General features: G+C 48.5%; 1 protein-coding gene across 1 annotated transcript in view; it reads left to right on the top strand.

The window, feature by feature from the left end:
• LOC118366793 (protein dopey-2-like) overlaps positions 1–19,527 on the top strand; it is a 54,810-nt gene that overhangs the window by 27,711 nt on the left and 7,572 nt on the right. The window contains exons 7-25 of the mRNA XM_035749472.2: positions 2,733–2,856; positions 3,128–3,237; positions 3,445–3,556; positions 4,915–5,035; positions 5,151–5,270; positions 5,411–5,522; positions 5,627–5,863; positions 6,411–6,742; positions 6,868–7,292; positions 7,677–7,948; positions 8,254–8,406; positions 8,712–8,812; positions 10,446–10,636; positions 10,751–12,441; positions 12,588–12,779; positions 12,885–13,007; positions 15,155–15,289; positions 15,459–15,514; positions 15,675–15,779. Coding sequence (XP_035605365.2) covers positions 2,733–2,856; positions 3,128–3,237; positions 3,445–3,556; positions 4,915–5,035; positions 5,151–5,270; positions 5,411–5,522; positions 5,627–5,863; positions 6,411–6,742; positions 6,868–7,292; positions 7,677–7,948; positions 8,254–8,406; positions 8,712–8,812; positions 10,446–10,636; positions 10,751–12,441; positions 12,588–12,779; positions 12,885–13,007; positions 15,155–15,289; positions 15,459–15,514; positions 15,675–15,779 — 4,712 coding nt within the window. The remainder of the gene's footprint in view (positions 1–2,732; positions 2,857–3,127; positions 3,238–3,444; positions 3,557–4,914; positions 5,036–5,150; positions 5,271–5,410; positions 5,523–5,626; positions 5,864–6,410; positions 6,743–6,867; positions 7,293–7,676; positions 7,949–8,253; positions 8,407–8,711; positions 8,813–10,445; positions 10,637–10,750; positions 12,442–12,587; positions 12,780–12,884; positions 13,008–15,154; positions 15,290–15,458; positions 15,515–15,674; positions 15,780–19,527) is intronic.

Below are 19,527 nucleotides of genomic sequence, written 5' to 3'. Positions count from 1 at the left end.
CACCTTCCCCCCCTACTCACAAGGCAGGCAATACGCTCGACCTCATCTTTATTAGATGCTGTTCTTCCACTAACCTCATTGCAACTCCCCTCCAAGTCTCCGACCACTACCTTGTATCCTTTTCCCTCTCGCTCTCATCTAACACCTCCCACACTGCCCCTACTCGGATGGTATTGCGCCGTCCCAACCTTCGCTCCCTCTCCCCCGCTACTCTTCTTCCATCCTATCATCTCTTCCTCTGCTCATACCTTCTCCAACCTATCTCCTGATTCTGCCTCCTCAACCCTCCTCTCTCCCTTTCTGCATCCTTTGACTCTCTATGTCCCCTATCCTCCAGGCCGGCGCGGTCCTCCCCTCCCGCCCCGTGGCTCGAACTCATTGCGAGCTCACAGAACAGGGCTCCGGGCAGCTGAGCCGGAAATGGAGGAAAACTCGCCTCCCTGCGGACCTGGCATCCTTTCACTCCCTCCTCTCTACATTTTCCTCCTCTGTCTTTGCTGCTAAAGCCATTTTCTACCACTCTAAATTCCAAGCATCTGCCTCTAACCCTAGGGAAGCTCTTTGCCACCTTCTCCTCACTCCTGAATCCTCCTCCCCCTCCCCCCTCCTCCCTCTCTGCAGATGACTTCAGTCAACCATTTTGAAAAGAAGGTCACGACATCCGATCCTCATTTGCTAAGTCAAACGGCACCGCTGGTTCTGCTCACACTGCCCTACCCTGTGCTCTGACCTCTTTCTCCCCTCTCTCTCCAGATGAAATCTCGCCTTGTGACGGCCGGCCGCCCAACAACCTGCCCGCTTGACCCTATGCCCTCCTCTCTCTCCAGACCATTTCCGGAGACCTCCTCCCCTTACCTCACCTCGCTCATCAACTCATCCCTGACCACTGGCTACGTCCCTTCCGTCCTCAAGAGAGCGAGAGTTGCACCCTTCTGAAAAAACCTACACTCAATCCCTCCGATGTCAACAACTACAGACCAGTATCCCTTCTTTCTTTTCTCTCCAAAAGCTTGAACGTGCCGTCCTTGGCCAGCTCTCCCGCTCTCTCTCTGAATGACCTTCTTGATCCAAATCAGTCAGGTTTCAAGACTAGTCATTCAACTGAGACTGCTCTTCTCTGTATCACGGAGGCGCTCCGCACCGCTAAAGCTAACTCTCTCTCCTCTGCTCTCATCCTTCTAGACCTATCGGCTGCCTTCGATACTGTGAACCATCAGATCCTCCTCTCCACCCTCTCCGAGTTGGGCATCTCCGGCGCGGCCCACGCTTGGATTGCGTCCTACCTGACAGGTCGCTCCTACCAGGTGGCGTGGCGAGAATCTGTCTCCTCACCACGCGCTCTCACCACTGGTGTCCCCCAGGCTCTGTTCTAGGCCCTCTCCTATTCTCGCTATACACCAAGTCACTTGGCTCTGTCATAACCTCACATGGTCTCTCCTATCATTGCTATGCAGACGACACACAATTAATCTTCTCCTTTCCCCCTTCTGATGACCAGGTGGCGAATCGCATCTCTGCATGTCTGGCAGACATATCAGTGTGGATGACGGATCACCACCTCAAGCTGAACCTCGGCAAGACGGAGTTGCTCTTCCTCCCGGGAAGGACTGCCCGCTCCATGATCTCGCCATCACGGTTGACAACTCCATTGTGTCCTCCTCCCAGAGCGCTAAGAACCTTGGCGTGATCCTGGACAACACCCTGTCGTTCTCAACTAACATCAAGGCGGTGGCCCGTTCCTGTAGGTTCATGCTCTACAACATCCGCAGAGTACCACAGGAAGCGGCGCAGGTCCTAATCCAGGCACTTGTCATCTCCCGTCTGGATTACTGCAATTAAACCCCTACAACTCATCCAGAACGCCGCAGCCCGTCTGGTGTTCAACCTTCCCAAGTTCTCTCACGTCACCCCGCTCCTCCGCTCTCTCCACTGGCTTTCAGTTGAAGCTCGCATCCACTACAAGACCATGGTGCTTGCCTACGGAGCTGTGAGGGGAACGGCACCTCAGTACCTCCAGGCTCTGATCAGGCCCTACACCCAAACAAGGGCACTGCGTTCATCCACCTCTGGCCTGCTCGCCTCCCTACCACTGAGGAAGTACAGTTCCCGCTCAGCCCAGTCAAAACTGTTCGCTGCTCTGGCCCCCAATGGTGGAACAAACTCCTCACGACGCCAGGACAGCGGAGTCAATCACCACCTTCCGGAGACACCTGAAACCCCACCTCTTTAAGGAATACCTAGGATAGGATAAGTAATCCTTCTCACCCCCCTTTAAGATTTAGATGCACTATTTTAAAGTGACTATTCTACTGGATGTCATAAGGTGAATGCACCAATTTGTAAGTCGCTCTGGATAAGAGCGTCTGCTAAATGACTTAAATGTAAATGTTTTAAAGGTCACCATTGGAATAACATCCCCTGTACACTTCCCGATGAACTCAGTCACTGTGTCCTTGCAAGCGTCAATGTTTTTCTCAGAGGTTAGAGGTTTACCTCCTCTTCCTCCACCATCACCACCTCCTATTCCTTTTTCTCCTCTGTCTCACCTCCTTCTCACCTCCTCCTCTCCTCTTCCACCTCACCTCCTCCTCCTTATATACTCTGTTCTGCTCTTCCCTTAATCCTCTTTCATCTCCTCTTCCAACTCTTCCTTCTTTGCCTTCTTTGCCTCTCTATCTTCATCCTCTCCCCTTTCCCTGTGCCTCGTGTAACTGTCCCTGTTATTACCTCAGGACCCAACCCAAGGCAGTATTCCTATGACTAGGGAGGACACTATCAGAGTGGTGTCTGCTGCTTCCCTCACGCTGCTCCGCAGAGACATGTCCCTCAACAGACGCCTCTACGCCTGGCTGCTAGGTAGTTAGTGTGGATAGACATGCACCACGGCCATGTTCACACACACACATACACACAATGAAGTTATGGCTTTGAGTTGTAGTCTAGCAGTAGGCCTGAATATACTTCACTATGTAGCTAATAAATGTAGTTTTAGCTAATGTCGTTAAGGTCTACCTAATAAATGTATCCATGTAGCCTCAATTGTTTGCATCTCTCCTTTCAGAGAATAAAATGTATGCCTTGATATTATAAGTGAATAACTGTATCTGTGTGTGTTGCTGTTCCCCAGGCACAGATATTAAGGGTGGTATGGTTGCTGCAAACCCTGACCTCTTCATCTCCATGGAAGAACACACAGCCTTCTACTTCAACACCCACTCCAGAGAACTCTTAGTGCAGGTTGGACACACTAGCTAACACTACTGTTGATCAGTGGCAGTATATAAATCATACTGTTACAGATTATTAATCCTCATGAAGGACTTAACACCTGCCCTTAAATGCAAGTAATTCATTTTAATATGAAACCATGAAAACAAGGTGAACTTGAATTCAGTAAATACCCAGTGGTGTAACCGTGTGTGTCCTCTGTGTCTCTGTCCTTAGGCTTTGATCAACATCTTGAATCAGAAGGATGTGGAGGCGGACCCGGAGAGCGTGATTGGTTATCTACGACCCTTCCGCATCATCATCAGCCTTATAGATAAGCCAGAGATAGGTAAACACACACCTCCCCTACTTCAGGCCTCACCCCTCCCCTTTTCACTCTCTCCAGCTGTCTTAAGCTCTCTGCTGGTAAGTAGGGTGTAGTGGTGGTGATGATCATCTCACTCAGGTCCTCTGATAGTGGGCAGTGTGTGATGATGATGATGGTGGTCTCTCTCAGGTCCTCTGATAGTGAACAATGTGTGATGATAATGAGGATGATGATGGTGGTCTCTCTCAGGTCCTCTGATAGTGGGCAGTGTGTGATGGTGATGATGGTGGTGTCTCTCAGGTCCTCTGATAGTGGGCAGTGTGTGATGATGATGGTGGTGGTCTCTCTCAGGTCCTCTGGTAGTGGGCAGTGTGATGATGATAATGATGCTGGTCTCTCTCAGGTCCTCTGGTAGTGGGCAGTGTGTGATGATGATGATGGTGGTCTCTCTCAGGTCCTCTGATAGTGAACAATGTGTGATGATAATGAGGATGATGATGGTGGTCTCTCTCAGGTCCTCTGATAGTGGGCAGTGTGTGATGGTGATGATGGTGGTCTCTCTCAGGTCCTCTGGTAGTGGGCAGTGTGTGATGATGATGATGATGATGATGATGATGGTGTCTCTCAGGTCCTCTGATAGTGGGCAGTGTGTGATGATGATGATGATGATGGTGGTGGTCTCTCTCAGGTCCTCTGGTAGTGGGCAGTGTGATGATGATAATGATGCTGGTCTCTCTCAGGTCCTCTGGTAGTGGGCAGTGTGTGATGATAATGATGCTGGTCTCTCTCAGGTCCTCTGGTAGTGGGCAGTTTGTGATAATAATGATGCTGGTCTCTCTCAGGTCCTCTGGCAGTGGGCAGTGTGTGATGATGATGGTCTCTCTCAGGTCCTCTGATAGTGGGCAGTGTGTGATGATGATGGTGGTCTCTCTCAGGTCCTCTGATAGTGAGCAGTGTGTGATGATAATGATGATGGTGGTCTCACTCAGGTCCTCTGATAATGGGCAGTGTGGGATAATGATGGTGGTCTCTCTCAGGTCCTCTGATAATGGGCAGTGTGTGAGGATAGTGGTCTCTCTCAAGTCCTCTGGTAGTGGGCAGTGTGTGATGATGATGGTGGTCTCTCTCAGGTCCTCTGATAGTGTGCAGTTTGATGATTATGATGATGGTGGTCTCTCAGGTCCTCTGGTAGTGGGCAGTTTGTGATAATGATGCTGGTCTCTCTCAGGTCCTCTGATAGTGGGCAGTGTGTGATGATGATGATGGTGGTCTCTCAGGTCCTCTGATAGTGGACAGTGTGTGATGATAATGATGGTGGTCTCTCTCAGGTCCTCTGATAGTGGACAGTATGGAATGATAATGATGGTGGTCTCTCTCAGGTCCTCTGATAGTGGGCAGTGTGTTATTGGAGGTGGTGAGAGCGTTCTACAGCTACTGCAGAGAGATGTTGGGGGAGGAGTCTATCACCAGCACTGGCCTGACAGGCAACCAGCTAGCCAGGTGAGAGGATGGGACGAGTGGAGAATGAACTAATATAGATGAATGATATTTATTGGGAAGTTTCCTAAAAAGAGATCGACATGATAGTGACTGGCTAGATGTGTTGTCTGTGCAGTAAAATAAAAGAGAACAAGAACGCATCAGAAATCATAAAGACGGTGAACATGCTGGTGAGCTCCATGAACAGTGAGTTCCTGTGGGACTACATTACCTGCCACTTCTGCACCTGCCTCAGGTAGGTAACGCCTCTACTAGCACCTACTGTACCTCCTCTGGAATAGTCACTGTAGCTTTGCTGTTATAAAGCATCTTTCTCCAACTCAAATGTCTTTTATGTTGTTTAGCTGATCCCTCTCTGTGTCTCTGTCTCCATAGCGACCCAGCTGACCTGCCGCCGTCCCCTCTGCAGTACCACAGTGACTCTCCTGCTCCCTCTGTCACAGAGATCTCCACGCTCATCATATTCCTACTGGATGTCATCCCTCTGGTACACACACACACACACACACATGCTTCTATTTTTCCTCTTTCTCTCTCTTTCCCTCTCTTTCTTGCTCTCTCTAACCCTATCTGATTGGTCTGGTCCAATAGGAGCTCCATGCTGACATCCAGTCTCAGTTCCTGCCCCAGATGCTTGGCCGCATGCTGCATGCACTCTGTACCCACATGACCTGTCTGGACCTATCGGAGCTCACACAGGGCCTGCGCACCTGCTTCAAGGTGCTCAGTAAGATCCAGATGCCCGTGACTTATATGGACATGGAGGTGGAGTCACAGTCACAGAAAGTGAAGTCACCGACACAGGAGGAGAGCTTCAAATTTGTTCCGGTCAGTGGTTGTGTGAGTGTGTGCAGTGGTTCAGAGAAACTGCCATGCGTATGGAGAGTAGAAGGAAAATGGGAGTTAGGGATGCAGCACTACTGAGGTACTTAAGAATGGTCATGCCCTCAGGATGAACTGTCTGGTAGGTGACCTGTCTGACTGATGGATAACATTCCTGGCAGGGTTAGCCTCTTGTCAGGCTGTCTCTCATGTACTGTACTCCTCTTGACTTGATGGTAGATACAGACTACACAGGCCAACCAATCTTCTAATTTCACTCTCCCTGCAGATATAAACAAGGTCTGAAGTCCTGCTGTAACACTGGCCTGTCTGTGTGTCACATAAACACAGCTTACACTGATCTTTAGCTTCTTTCAGTCAGATACTGGATCACGATGGGATTTCTCTCAAATTTTAGGGGGGGGAAAACATTTTTTTTTTTGAGTTTAAGGACAAGGAAACAGTTCTCTAACTGTCCTTTTAAGGTCATACTACCCACTCCCTCATTGGTGGTATTCTGGTTGGATCATACATTTTCTCCCCTTCGATGCAGGATATGGAGAAGGAAAGGGTCGAGGAGGAGGAAGAGGGCAGTCGGGTCAACGTTAACCATGACAACGCAGAACCAGAGGAAGAGCTGAATGCGGTTGTGGAGCAGGAGACTGGCCCGGTAGAGGGAGAAAGCGCCTTCCCACTCCTTCGGTCTGAAGACAGCGGATTGGGCATCAGCGCCTCACCCTCGGAACTGCACCTCTTACCAGGGGTGGGACTGAGCCCCGAGGGGGTGGGGATCGTGAAAGAGTGCCAGGGTGTGTGGAGGAAGGGGGGCAATGTGGAGACCATGACCCAGTGTCTGCTGGATATACTGACCTTCATAACCACCTGGTAGAGAACATGATCACATCTGGAAAACATGTAACACACAGTCAGCAAGCACAACATGCATCAATCAAAACGACTTGATCAACTCTCTCTCTCCCCATCTCTCTCTCCCTCCTCTCCCCTCCCAGGTACCTGCTGGTTCAGGTGGAGGATGTCAGGGGGCAGGAGGAGGCTGTACAGCCGGACCCCGCTGCCCTCTCCCCTGGTGGGAAGACCTTGTTCCAGGAGGGCCCTCAGATCACCACGACCCAGATCAAAGACAAGCTAGCCGAGCTCTTCACCCCCAACAAACACAAACCACGCTCTATCTCGGACTCCCCTGTCCCAGACCTCCCTGTCCCACCTACAGAGAAGAAGAAAGGGCGAGTGGGCACGGGAGGAGGGGTGGACTGGGGGGCAGGGTACATGCCCCGGGGCAGGGCGGAGATTTCAGAGGAGTGCCGCCAGGCGTTCACGGCAGCATGCCACCTGCTTTTGGAGTGTACCACCTTCCCCCTGTACCTGAGTGAGGAGGAGAGCCAGGTGCTCTACAGCGACATGTTCCACCATACAGGTGACAGTATACACTTTTACACAATAATGGTTGTTTACCCATACAGGTCAGTCTATACAGCTCTACACAAACTTACTGTAGTTAGTTAGCCAACCAGTAGTCTTGCATGTCCGACTCACACAATTGAGTCCACATAGGGAAATGTGTATAACTCTACAACTCTACTCTTAACCAAAAGGTTTACTGGGGTGCTGGTTTGTCTATTCAAATGAAAAGCTTAAGCTTTGGTGTGTACTCCTACTCCTAACATTGCTTACTAACAGGGCTGAATTGACCACTTTATGTTGGTTCAAGTCAGTATACTGATATGCTTTCATGATCTTGACTAATTTGAACTCATTGAATGGGAAGTAACCAAAATATTGTTTTGTTTTTTCTCTTCAGATAGTGACGTGGGCTGCCTGCCTTTGTGGCTGAGGTCCTTGATGACCCTGTGTTGCCTGTCGAGGGACTACCAGGTGCAGCACACGGCTGTGTCCTCTCTTCTGGAGCTCATCAACCACTCCCAGTCCCTGGCCCTGGTCATCCAGGACAAGACCAGGCGCTACCAGGCCAGCAACGCCAACCCCCTGAGCGGACGGCTGCAGATGGTCACTGTACCCCCCATCTACCCAAGCCTGCTCAGCGCCATCGAGCAGAGTACAGATTTCTACCAGGTCAGGAAATCATGGTCTACCATGGCAGGGGGCTTGTATTACTGCTACATAAAAAGGGAACATAATATGAGTAGTCCTAGCTGGTCTGACGTGTTACTCTATAATATGATGAAATGAAACTTTCCTTAGTGAATGTGTCATCTGTAACTCTATGTCCAACAGCATCATCACCTTTTTCATTTCTGCTGCCTATTACCAAATCAGGATCATTAGTAATCTGATGCTGCTGCGTTAAGTTGATTCAAATGAAAACCGATCATCATCACCTCTAACATTTCAACTTTCACCTTTGTGATCCCATGCAGCGGGTGGCCCAGGTGTTGTGGGGTCAGCTGGATGTGGAGCGTCGAGAGCAGCACACCTCCTGTGTGGAGCTCTTCTATCGGCTCCACTGCCTGGCCCCGTCCGCATCCATCTGTGAGGACATCGTCTGCCAGGCTTTACTGCACAGAGATAAGGTACAGAACACATACACACACTAACAAGATTCTACTGTAATATCAAGACACTAGACGCCTACAGCAAAGAGTCATCCAATACTCCTAACGCATTTAAACAGCACTAAGGTTTTACATATATTCACACCTAACATATGAACAAATACTCCAGCCTAAACTCATGTGATATAACAAACAGTAAGTCATCCTCTGTGTTTAACTAACATGTCAGTTTCAGTGGGGAGAACAAGTATTTGATACACTGACGATTTTTCATGTTATCAAATACTTGTTCTCCCCACGGTATGCTTTGTGTATTCCCTCAGGCTGTACGATTGGAGGCCCTACATAGGTTCTCAGTGCTGTGGCACCTGACCAGGGAAAACCAGTCAAACCGGACCATGTCTCTGAACCGCTCGTTTGACCGGTGAGTATAGAGCTTGAAGTATGGTCAGTGGTTGGTCTCTGGGTCCAACAGCAGTTTGTGCTGTGGTCCCCAGCGTATTCTTTTTCGTGAATCTACAGTCGTGGCCAAAAGTTTTGAAAATGACACAAATATAAATTTTCACAAAGTCTGCTGCCTTAGTTTGTATGCTGGCAATTTGCATATACTCCAGAATGTTATAAAGAGTGATCAGATGATTGCAATTAATTGCAAATTCCCTCTTTGCCATGCAAATTAACTGAATCCCAAAAAAACATTTCCACTGCGTTTCAGCCCTGCCACAAAAGGACCAGCTGACATCATGTCAGTGATTCTCTTGTTAACACAGGTGTGAGTGTTGATGAGGACAAGGCTGGAGATCACTCTGTCATGCTGAATGAGTTCAAATAACAGACTGGAAGCTTCAAAAAGAGGGTGGTGCTTGGAATCATTGTTCTTCCTCTGTCAACCATGGTTACCTGCAAGGAAACATGTGCCGTCATCAGGACCGTCTCCTAAAGTTGATTCAGCTGCGGGATCGGGGAACCACCAGTACAGAAATTGCTCAGGAATGGCAGCAGGCAGGTGTGAGTGCATCTGCACGCATAGTGAGGCGAAGACTTTTTGAGGATGGCCTGGTGTCAAGATGGGCAGCAATGAAGCCACTTCTCTCCAGGAAAAACATCAGGGACAGACTGATATTCTGCAAAAGGAACAGGGATTGGACTGCTGAGGACTCGGGTAAAGTCATTTTCTCTGATGAATCCCCTTTTTGATTGTTTGGGGCATCTGGAAAAAAGCTTGTCCGGAGAAGACAAGGTGAGCGCTACCATCAGTCCTGTGTCATGCCAACAGTAAAGCCTCCTGAGACCATTCATGTGTGGGGTTGCTTCTCAGCCAAGGGAGTGGGCTCACTCGCAATTTTGCTTAAGAACACAGCCATGAATAAAGAATGGTACCAACACATCCTCCGAGAGCAACTTCTCCTAACTATCCAGGAACAGTTTGGTGACGAACAATACCTTTTCCAGCATGATAGAGCACCTTGCCATAAGGCAAAAGTGATAACTAAGTGGCTTGGGGAACAAAACATTGATATTTTGGGTCCATGGCCAGGAAACTCCCCAGACCTTAATCCCATTGAGAACTTGTGGTCAATCCTCAAGAGGCGGGTGGACAAACAAAAACCCACAAATTCTGACAAACTCTGATTATGATTATGCAAGAATGGGCTGCCATCAGTCAGGATGTGGTCCAGAAGTTAATTGACAGCATGCCAGGGTGGATTGCAGAGCTCTTGAAAAGAAAGGTCAACACTGCAAATATTGACTCTTGGCATCAACTTCATGTAATTGTCAATAAAAGCCTTTGACACTTATGAAATGCTTGTAATTATACTTCAGTATTCCATAGTAAAATCTGACAAAAATATCTGAAGACACTGAAGCAGCAAACTTTATATTTGTGTCATTCTCAACTTTAGGCCATGACTGTACTACTGTCGTGAACCTGTTCTGCTTTTCTCAGATCACTGAGATGGACTCTTTGTCTGTCTTTGTCTTTGTCTTGGCACTATTTAAGATTGTGTGTCTGTCCCTCATCTCCCTATGACTGACTCTGTGTATCTCTGTCCCAGGTCTCTGTGCGTGGTGGTGGACTGTCTGAACAGCCCAGATGGTTCTGTGAGTGCTGCAGCCCAGTGCTGGCTGGTCAGGGCTCTCTCCCTGCAGGACGTGGTCCGGATCCTGGAGCCTGTTCTGCTGCTGCTGCTCCACCCCTCCACCCAGCGTTGCACCATCCAGAGTGTCAAACAGAACCTCACCGCAGGTGCGTGCGTGTGTTTGTGTGTGTTCTGGAGTGTTAAGTGGTGATTGTTGGAGTGTTTCGGGATGTTGCTCTCCTAGTGTGTATATGTTTTGGTAGACCTCTTTCTCTCTGTAGGTAATCTGAAAGATTTAAACAGAAGAAGTCGAAGCACCACCAAGAGTTCCACGGGCGCCATGGCAACCAGCACCCAACCAGATGAGGGTACACTGGGTCACATGATCCTGGTGGACCGGGAGGCCCTGTGGGGGGAGCTAGAGCGTGACCCAGAGACGACCAATCCAGCGGCTGACTCCACGGGGGAGTCTTGCAGTGAGAGCGAAGCCACAGAGGGGGAAGACGAGTTGGAAGAAGAGGAGGAGGAGGAAGAGAGCGAACACACCGAGTCAGCTGACACCAGTGGTGCCCAGGTCTCCACAGAGAACTCCAGCTCCGCCACTTACGGTTGTAGCGTAGAGGAAGGAGGTGTGGTCAGCTTCCTGAGGAGGGTGGAATCGGAACACACACAAGTGTCCGATTCGCTGTCGAGCGAGGAGGATGACCTGGAGCGTGAAGCCATGGCTCAGTCGCGTCTCCTCAAACAGGAGCGTGAGAAGCGTGAAGTCATTGACTCTCTGTTCCGCCATGTTCTGCTGTACTCTATGCCCGGCGGATGGCCCCGCCTGCTCCACGGCCTGGCCCTGTTGGACAGTCTGTTGAGGAGCAGCGCCCAGCGCCCTCTAGTGGACGCCCTCTCCTCCACCTCCCTGGACACCAGCTCAGCCGCCCACCTCAACCTGGTCTCCAACCTTCTCCAGCGCCACCAGCAGGCCCAGGACGGAAGAGGCTTCCATGGACGGCTGCTCTCGCCCACCTCCTCGCCCTCCATTCCCCCTTCCCTGCTCATCGAACTGCTGGTATCGCTATGCCTGAGGTTCCTACATTCCCACTACCCGTCCTACCTCACCCTGGGTCCCAGGGAGCTGCAGGGGAACAGGGAGGTCCAGGTGAAGAGCGTGGGGGTGCTGACCCGCCTGGTGACTCAGCTGGGGTGTGTGGTGTGGGGTCAGAGGGACAGCTCCACCCTGCAGGAGGCTGGGGTCGGCCCAGAGGCCATCCGCAAGCTACTGGCTGGGTGTAAGGTGCAGCAGTACGCCCTTCTCACCCTCTCAGCCTCCATGTACATCAGCCAGAAAGGGGTGGAGAAGGACTCTGCCATGGGGGGTCTGAATGTATTCGATGAACAGGTGGGCCTGTCTGAGGAGAGCCTGGTGAATCTTGGAGGGGGAGGGGGGCAGGAGCAATACCCCTTACAGATGGAGCTGCTCAAGCTCTTACAGGCCCTCATCGTCCTGGAGTACTACGTGTGGCCAGGGGGTTCAACCCCGCACCCCGATGAGCCCCGTGAAACACCTGTAGCTACCCCTGCCTCCTCAGCCATGAAGCAGGAATGGCAGACAGGGGTTCTGTTCCAACAGTCCATCAAGGCAGCTCAGTATGTCCAGACCCAGCCCATCACAGCCCAGGGGATGTTTGTGTCTGCTGCAGCCCGGGCTCTGCAGCCGCAATACGGCTATGCCATGCACCCCCACTGGGTGGCTCTGCTGTGCTCGTCTCTGCCCTACCTCGGGCGCTCGCTGGGCATCATCGTTGCTCCGCTCATCACCCAGATCTGCAGGAACTTGGATGAGCTGGTCAAACAGTACGATCACGACGGGGGGAAGGCTACACAGAGTAGCAGGAAGGAGAACATTGCTCCTGATTACCCTCTCACCCTACTGGAGGGACTGACCACACTCACTCACCACTGTCTACTGGACAACAAGAAGGTGAGTCGCGCGCACACACACATACACTACTGATTTGGCAACATGTATGGATGGATCACTCTGGATGGATCACTCTGCTACCCACTCAGACACACAGAGTTGAATGCAGAAAACAATTGTTTAATGTTTCCATCTGTCCCTCTCAGTCCCTGGTGGCCTGTGACCCTGCAGACGTTCGGAACGCACGCAATGCTGTGATCAAGGAGCTGCCACACATGCTCAGTAGTATGGCTCTGCTGTGGGGTGTGGTCAAGAGGGAGGAGTCCCAGAGGAGGGGCTCAGACTCCACCCAGATCACCAGACACCCCTCCACATCCGTCTACTTCAGGAGCTACAAGGTATGCCTGTGTTTATGTTTGCGTGGGAGTGTGTTTGTATGGGAAGTAAGTAGTGCTATGATATGTACTGCATGTGAATTTGTGTGTGTGTGTGTGTGTGTGTAGATCCTGAGGCAGCGTGTGTTGGAGTTTCTGACTCCTCTGACGGGGCAGTATGGGGTGCAGCTCATGGCCTCAGTAGGAGCAGTGTGGAGCAGCCGGAGGAGCAAGAGACACACCACAAACAAAGTGAGTGTTTTAAAATTATTATTATTTATTTTTGCAACAAGTGGATGACGCATACATACACACACCTCCCATCACAACAAGAGGGTGACACATACATACACACACCTTCCATCACAACAAGAGGGTGACACATGCATACTTACATACATACATGGTGACACATACATACACACACCATTCCATCACAACAAGAGGGTGACACATACATACATACACACCTTCCATCACAACAAGAGGGTGACACATACATACACACACCTTCCATCACAACAAGAGGGTGACACATGCATACTTACATACATACATGCATGCATACTTGCATACATACATACATACATACATACATACATACATACATACATACATACATACATACATACATACATACATACACACCTTTCATCACAACAAGAGGGTGACACATACATACATACACACCTTTCATCACAACAAGAGGGTGACACATACATACACACACACACACACACCTTCCATCACAACAAGAGGGTGACACATACACACACACACCTTCCATCACAACAAGAGGGTGACACATACATACACACACACACACACACCTTCCATCACAACAAGAGGGTGACACATGCATACATACACACACCTTCCATCACAACAAGAGGGTGACACATACATTCCACACAACAAGAGGGTGACACACATACACACACCTTCCATCACAACAAGAGGGTGACGCACACACACACACACACACACACACACATCACAACACACATACTTCCATCACAACAAGAGGGTGACGCACACACACACACACACACACACACACACACCTTCCATCACAACAAGAGGGTGACACATACATACACACACACACCTTCCATCACAACAAGAGGGTGACACATACATACACACACACACCTTCCATCACAACAAGAGGGTGACATACATACACACACACACACACACACACACCTTCCATCACAACAAGAGGGTGACACATACATACACACACACACACTTCCATCACAACAAGAGGGTGACGCACATACACACACACACACACACTTCCATCACAACAAGAGGGTGACACATACATTCCATCACAACAAGAGGGTGACACACACACACACATCACAACAAGAGGGTGACACATACATACACACACACACACACACACTTCCATCACAACAAGAGGGTGACGCACATACACACACACACACACACACTTCCATCACAACAAGAGGGTGACACACACACACACATCACAACAAGAGGGTGACACATACATACACACACACACCTTCCATCACAACAAGAGGGTGACACATACATACACACACACACACACATACATACACACACACACACACACACCTTCCATCACAACAAGAGGGTGACACATACATACACACACACACACACACACCTTCCATCACAACAAGAGGGTGACACATACATACATACACACACACACACCTTCCATCACAACAAGAGGGTGACACATACATACATACACACACACACACCTTCCATCACAACAAGAGGGTGACACATACATACATACACACACACACACACACCTTCCATCACAACAAGAGGGTGACACATGCATACACACACCTTCCATCACAACAAGAGGGTGACACATGCATACACACACCTTCCATCACAACAAGAGGTGACACATACATACACACACACACACACCTTCCATCACAACAAGTGTGACACATACATACACACACACCTTCCATCACAACAAGAGGGTGACACATACATATATACACACACACACACACACACACACACCTTCCATCACAACAAGAGGGTGACACATGCATACACACACCTTCCATCACAACAAGAGGGTGACACATACATACACACACACACACACACACACCTTCCATCACAACAAGAGGGTGACACATGCATACACACACCTTCCATCACAACAAGAGGGTGACACATACATACACACACACACACCTTCCATCACAACAAGAGGGTGACACATGCATACACACACCTTCCATCACAACAAGAGGGTGACACATACATACACACACACACACACCTTCCATCACAACAAGAGGGTGACAAAGTATGCCCCCCCTCTCTCTATCTCCTCCTCTCTCTTTCTCTCTATCTCCATATCTCTGTAGATATTGCCTGTGTCCAGTGAGTCTCATCTGACCATTGTGGATCTGGTGAAGTCCCTGGGAACGCTCCATACAGACAACATCCTGCAGATGGTCAAAGAGGTGGTAAAGAAACCCCACCAGATCAAAGGAGACCAGGTATACACACACACACACACACACACACACACACACACACACACACACACACACACACACACAAAGAATTGACTGTTAACCCAGAGAAAAATGACATGGTGGTATAGTGGTCATCTGAAGGTCATAGTTGATGCAACTCCCTTCCGTCTCTCCTTCGTCTATGTGGCAGAAGTCCACCCTGGTAGACATCCCCATGCTACAGTTCAGCTATGCCTACACCCAGAGGTAACAAACAACGACATCAACACAGAGATTCACACTGCCATGTAGTTAGTAATACACTTCAGTTCTTGCCTACATGTGATATTATTTAACAATGTTTCACCACCCTCCTGTCTGTCTGTGTGTTTGTGTCTGTCTGTTTGTCTGTCTGTCTCTGTGGTAGTATTCCAGCTCAGGCGCTCCAGGAGAATGTGGCACCCCTCCTCAGTCTCCTCAGAGAGTCTGTGCAGCTCAACCTGGCTCCGCCCGGACACTTCCTGCTGCTGGGGTTAGTCATCAACTTCTTATCCTTCTGACACATGTACTAAAATGTTCACTTGATGTCCAATGTCCAGAAACTGGTCTCAGTTATTGATCACATAACATATGCCATTTAGCAGACTTTTTTTTTTATCCGAAGCGACTAATCAATCAATGAAATGATTTTATGAAGCCCTTTTTACATCAGCCGATGTCACAAAGTGCTATTCAGAAACCCAGCCTAAAACTCCAAACAGCAAGCAATGCAGATGTAGAAGCATGGTGGCTGGGAAAAACTCCCAAGAAAGGCAGGAACCTAGGAAGAGACCTAGAGAGGAACCAGGCTCTGAGGGGTGGCCAGTCCTCTTCTGGCTGTGCCGGGTGGAGATTATAACAGTACATGGCAAAGATGTTCAAATGTTCATAGATGACCAGCAGGGTCAAATAATAATAATCACAGTGGTTGTAGAGGGTGCAACTGGTCAGCACCTCAAGAGTAAATGTCAGTTGGCTTTTCGTAGCCGATCATTAGAGTTAGAGACAGTGAGCGAGTGTGTGTCTGGGACAAGGTAGCACGTCCGGTGAACAGGTCAGGGTTTCATAGCCACAGGCAGAACAGTTGAAACTGGAGCAGCAGCACGACCAGGTGGACTGGGGACAAGGAGTCATCAGGCATGGTGCTAGGGCTGAGAGAGAAGACAGAACACCGGATAAGACAGGAGAAATAATCCAGATATAACAGACTGACCCTAGCCCCCTGACACAAACTATTGCAGCATAAATACTGGAGGCTGAGACGGGAGGTGTCAGGAGACACTGTGGCCCTGTCCGACTATACCCCTGGACAGGGCCATCCAAGCAGGATATAACCCCACCCACTTTGCCAAAGCACAGCACCCACACCACTAGAGGGATATCTTCAATCCACCAACGTAATACCCTGAGACAAGACTGAGTATAGCCCACGAAGATCTCCCCCACGGCACGAACCCGAGGGGGGCGCCAAACCGGATAGGAAGATCACGTCAGTGACTCAACCCACTCAAGTGACGCACCCCTCCTAGGGACGGCATGGAAGAGCACCAGTAAGCCAGTTACCCAGCCCCCGTAATAGAGTTAGAGGCAGAGAATCCCAGTGGAGAGAGGGGAACTGTCCTTTCCATTCACCTTCACACTCCTGGCCCAGACTACACAGTCATAGGACCTACTGAAGAGATGAGTCTTCAATAAAGACTTAAAGGTCGAGACCGAGTCTGCGTCTCTCACATGGATGGGGAGATCATTCCATAAAAATGGAGCTCTATAGGAGAAAGCTCTGCCTCCAGCTGTTTGCTTAGAACATCTAGGGACAATAAGGAGGCTTGCATCTTGTGACCGTAGCGTACGTGTAGGTATGTATGGCAGGACCAAATCAGAAAGATAGATTGGCGCAAGCCCATGTAATGCTTTGTAGGTTAGCAGTAAAACCTTGAAATGATCAAATGTCTTGGTTCTAGTCAAGATTCTAGCACTAACTGAAGTTTATTTGAAGTTTATTTAGTGCTTTATCCGGGTAGCCGGAAAGTAGAGCATTGCAGTAGTTTAACCAAGCAGTGGCAAAGGTATGGATGAATTTTTCTGCCTCATTTTTGGACAAAGTTTCTGATTTTTGCAATGTTACGTAGATGGAAATAGTCTTGATATGTTTGTCAAAAGAGAGATCAGGGTATTTTTTTTATTGGGACTTAGAACTAGCATCTCTGTTTTGTACGAGTTTAAAAGTAAAACATTTGCCGCCATCCACTTCCTTATGTCTGAAACAGACTTCCAGGGAGGGCAATGTTGGGGCTTCACCATGTTTCATCGAAATGTACAGCTGTGTATCGTCCACATAGCAGTGAATGTTAACATTATGTTTCCGAATGACATCACCAAGAGGTAAAATATATAGTGAAAACAATAGTGATCCTAAAAACAGAACCTTGAGAAACACTGAAACTTACAGTTGATTTGTCAGAGGAAAAACCATCCACAGAGACAAACTGATATCTTTCTGACAGATAAGATCTAAACCAGGCCAGAATTTGTCCGTGTAGACCAATTTGGGTTTTACAATCTCTCCAAAAGAATGTGGTGATCGATGGTATCAAAAGCAGCACTAAGGTCTAGGAGCACGAGGACAGATGGTCTGGTCTGACGCCCTTAGAAGGTAATTTACCACCTTCACGAGTGCGATCTCAGCGCTATGATGGGGTCTAAAACCAGACTGAAGTGTTTGTATACATTATTTGTCTTCTGGAAGGCAGTGAGTTGCTGGGCAACCGCTTTTTCTAAAATGTTTGAGTGGAATGGGAGATTCGATATTGTCCGATTTTAGTTTTTTAAAATATTTTCTTGGTCAAGGTTTGGCTTTTTCAAGAGAGGCTTTATTACTGCCAGTTTTAGTGAGTTTGGTACACATCTGGTGGATAGGGAGCTGTTTATCATGTTCAACATTGGAGGGCCAAGCACAGGAAGCAGCTCTTTCAGTAGTTTAGTTGAAATGGGGTCCAGTATGAAGCTTGAAGGTTTAGAGGCCATGACTATTTTCATCAATGTGTCAAGAGATATAGTATTAAAAAACTTGAGTGTTCCCTTGATCCTAGGTCCTGGCAGAGTTGTGCAGACTCAGGACAACTGAGCTTTGGAGAAATAGGCAGATTTAAAGAGGAGTCCGTAGTTTGCTTTCTTATGATCATGATCTTTTTGTCAAAGAAGTTCATAAATTTATCACTGCTGAAGTGAAAGCCATCCTCTCTTGGGGAATGCTGCTTTTTAGTTAGCTTTGCGACTGTATCAAAAATACATTTAGGATTGTTCTTATTCTCCTCAATTAAGATGGAAAAATAGGATGATAGTACCCTCACTGCTGCTCTGTCTTTCCAAGCTAAATCGGAAGACTTCCAGTTTGGTGTAGCGCCATTTCCGTTACAATTTTCTGGAAGCTTGCTTCAGGGCTCGTGTATTTTCTTTATACCAGAGAGCTAGTTTCTTATGACAAATGTTTTTTGTTTTTAGGGGTGCGACTGCTTCTAGGGTAACGCAAGGTTAAATTAAGTTCCTCAGTTTGTTGTACGCCGACGTCCTTGGGTAGGTGGAGGGAGTCTGGAAGGGCATCTAAGAATCTTTGGGTTGTCTGAGAATTTATAGCAAGGTTTTTGATGATCCTTGGCTGGTGTCTGAGCAGATTATTTGTTGCGATTGCAAACGTAATAAAATGGTGGTCTGATAGTCCAGGATTATGAGGAAAGGCTCCGAAAGCCTTTTGGAGTGGGTCTGTGGACTTATCCATGTGATCCTATCCTATTAAAATCAACAAAAATGTGAATATTATCTTCCATGACTACAAGGTCCGATAGGAATTCAGGGAACTCAGTGAGGAACGCTGTATACGGCCCAGGAGGCCTGTAAACAGTAGCTATAAACGTGATTGAGTAGGCTGCATAGATTTCATGACTAGAAGCTCAAAAGACGAAAACGTAGTCTTTTATTTTATTTTATTTTTTTGTAAATTGAAATTTGGTATCGTAAATGTTAGCAACACATCCACCTTTGCGGGATACGCGGGGGATATGGTCACTAGTGTATCCAGGAGGAGAGGCCTCATTTAACACAGTAAATTCATCTGGCTTAAGCCATGTTTCAGTCAGGCCAACCACATTAAGATTATGATTAGTTAATTGACTAAAACTGCCTTGGAAGTGAGGGATTTAATATTAAGTAGCCCTATTTTGAGATGTGAGGTATCACAATCTCTT

Source organism: Oncorhynchus keta, chromosome 34, assembly GCF_023373465.1.
Source record: "Oncorhynchus keta strain PuntledgeMale-10-30-2019 chromosome 34, Oket_V2, whole genome shotgun sequence".
Lineage (NCBI taxonomy): Eukaryota > Metazoa > Chordata > Actinopteri > Salmoniformes > Salmonidae > Oncorhynchus > Oncorhynchus keta.
The sequence above is the reverse complement of the archived record's forward strand: the minus strand, read 5'-3'. Positions and strand labels throughout refer to the sequence as shown.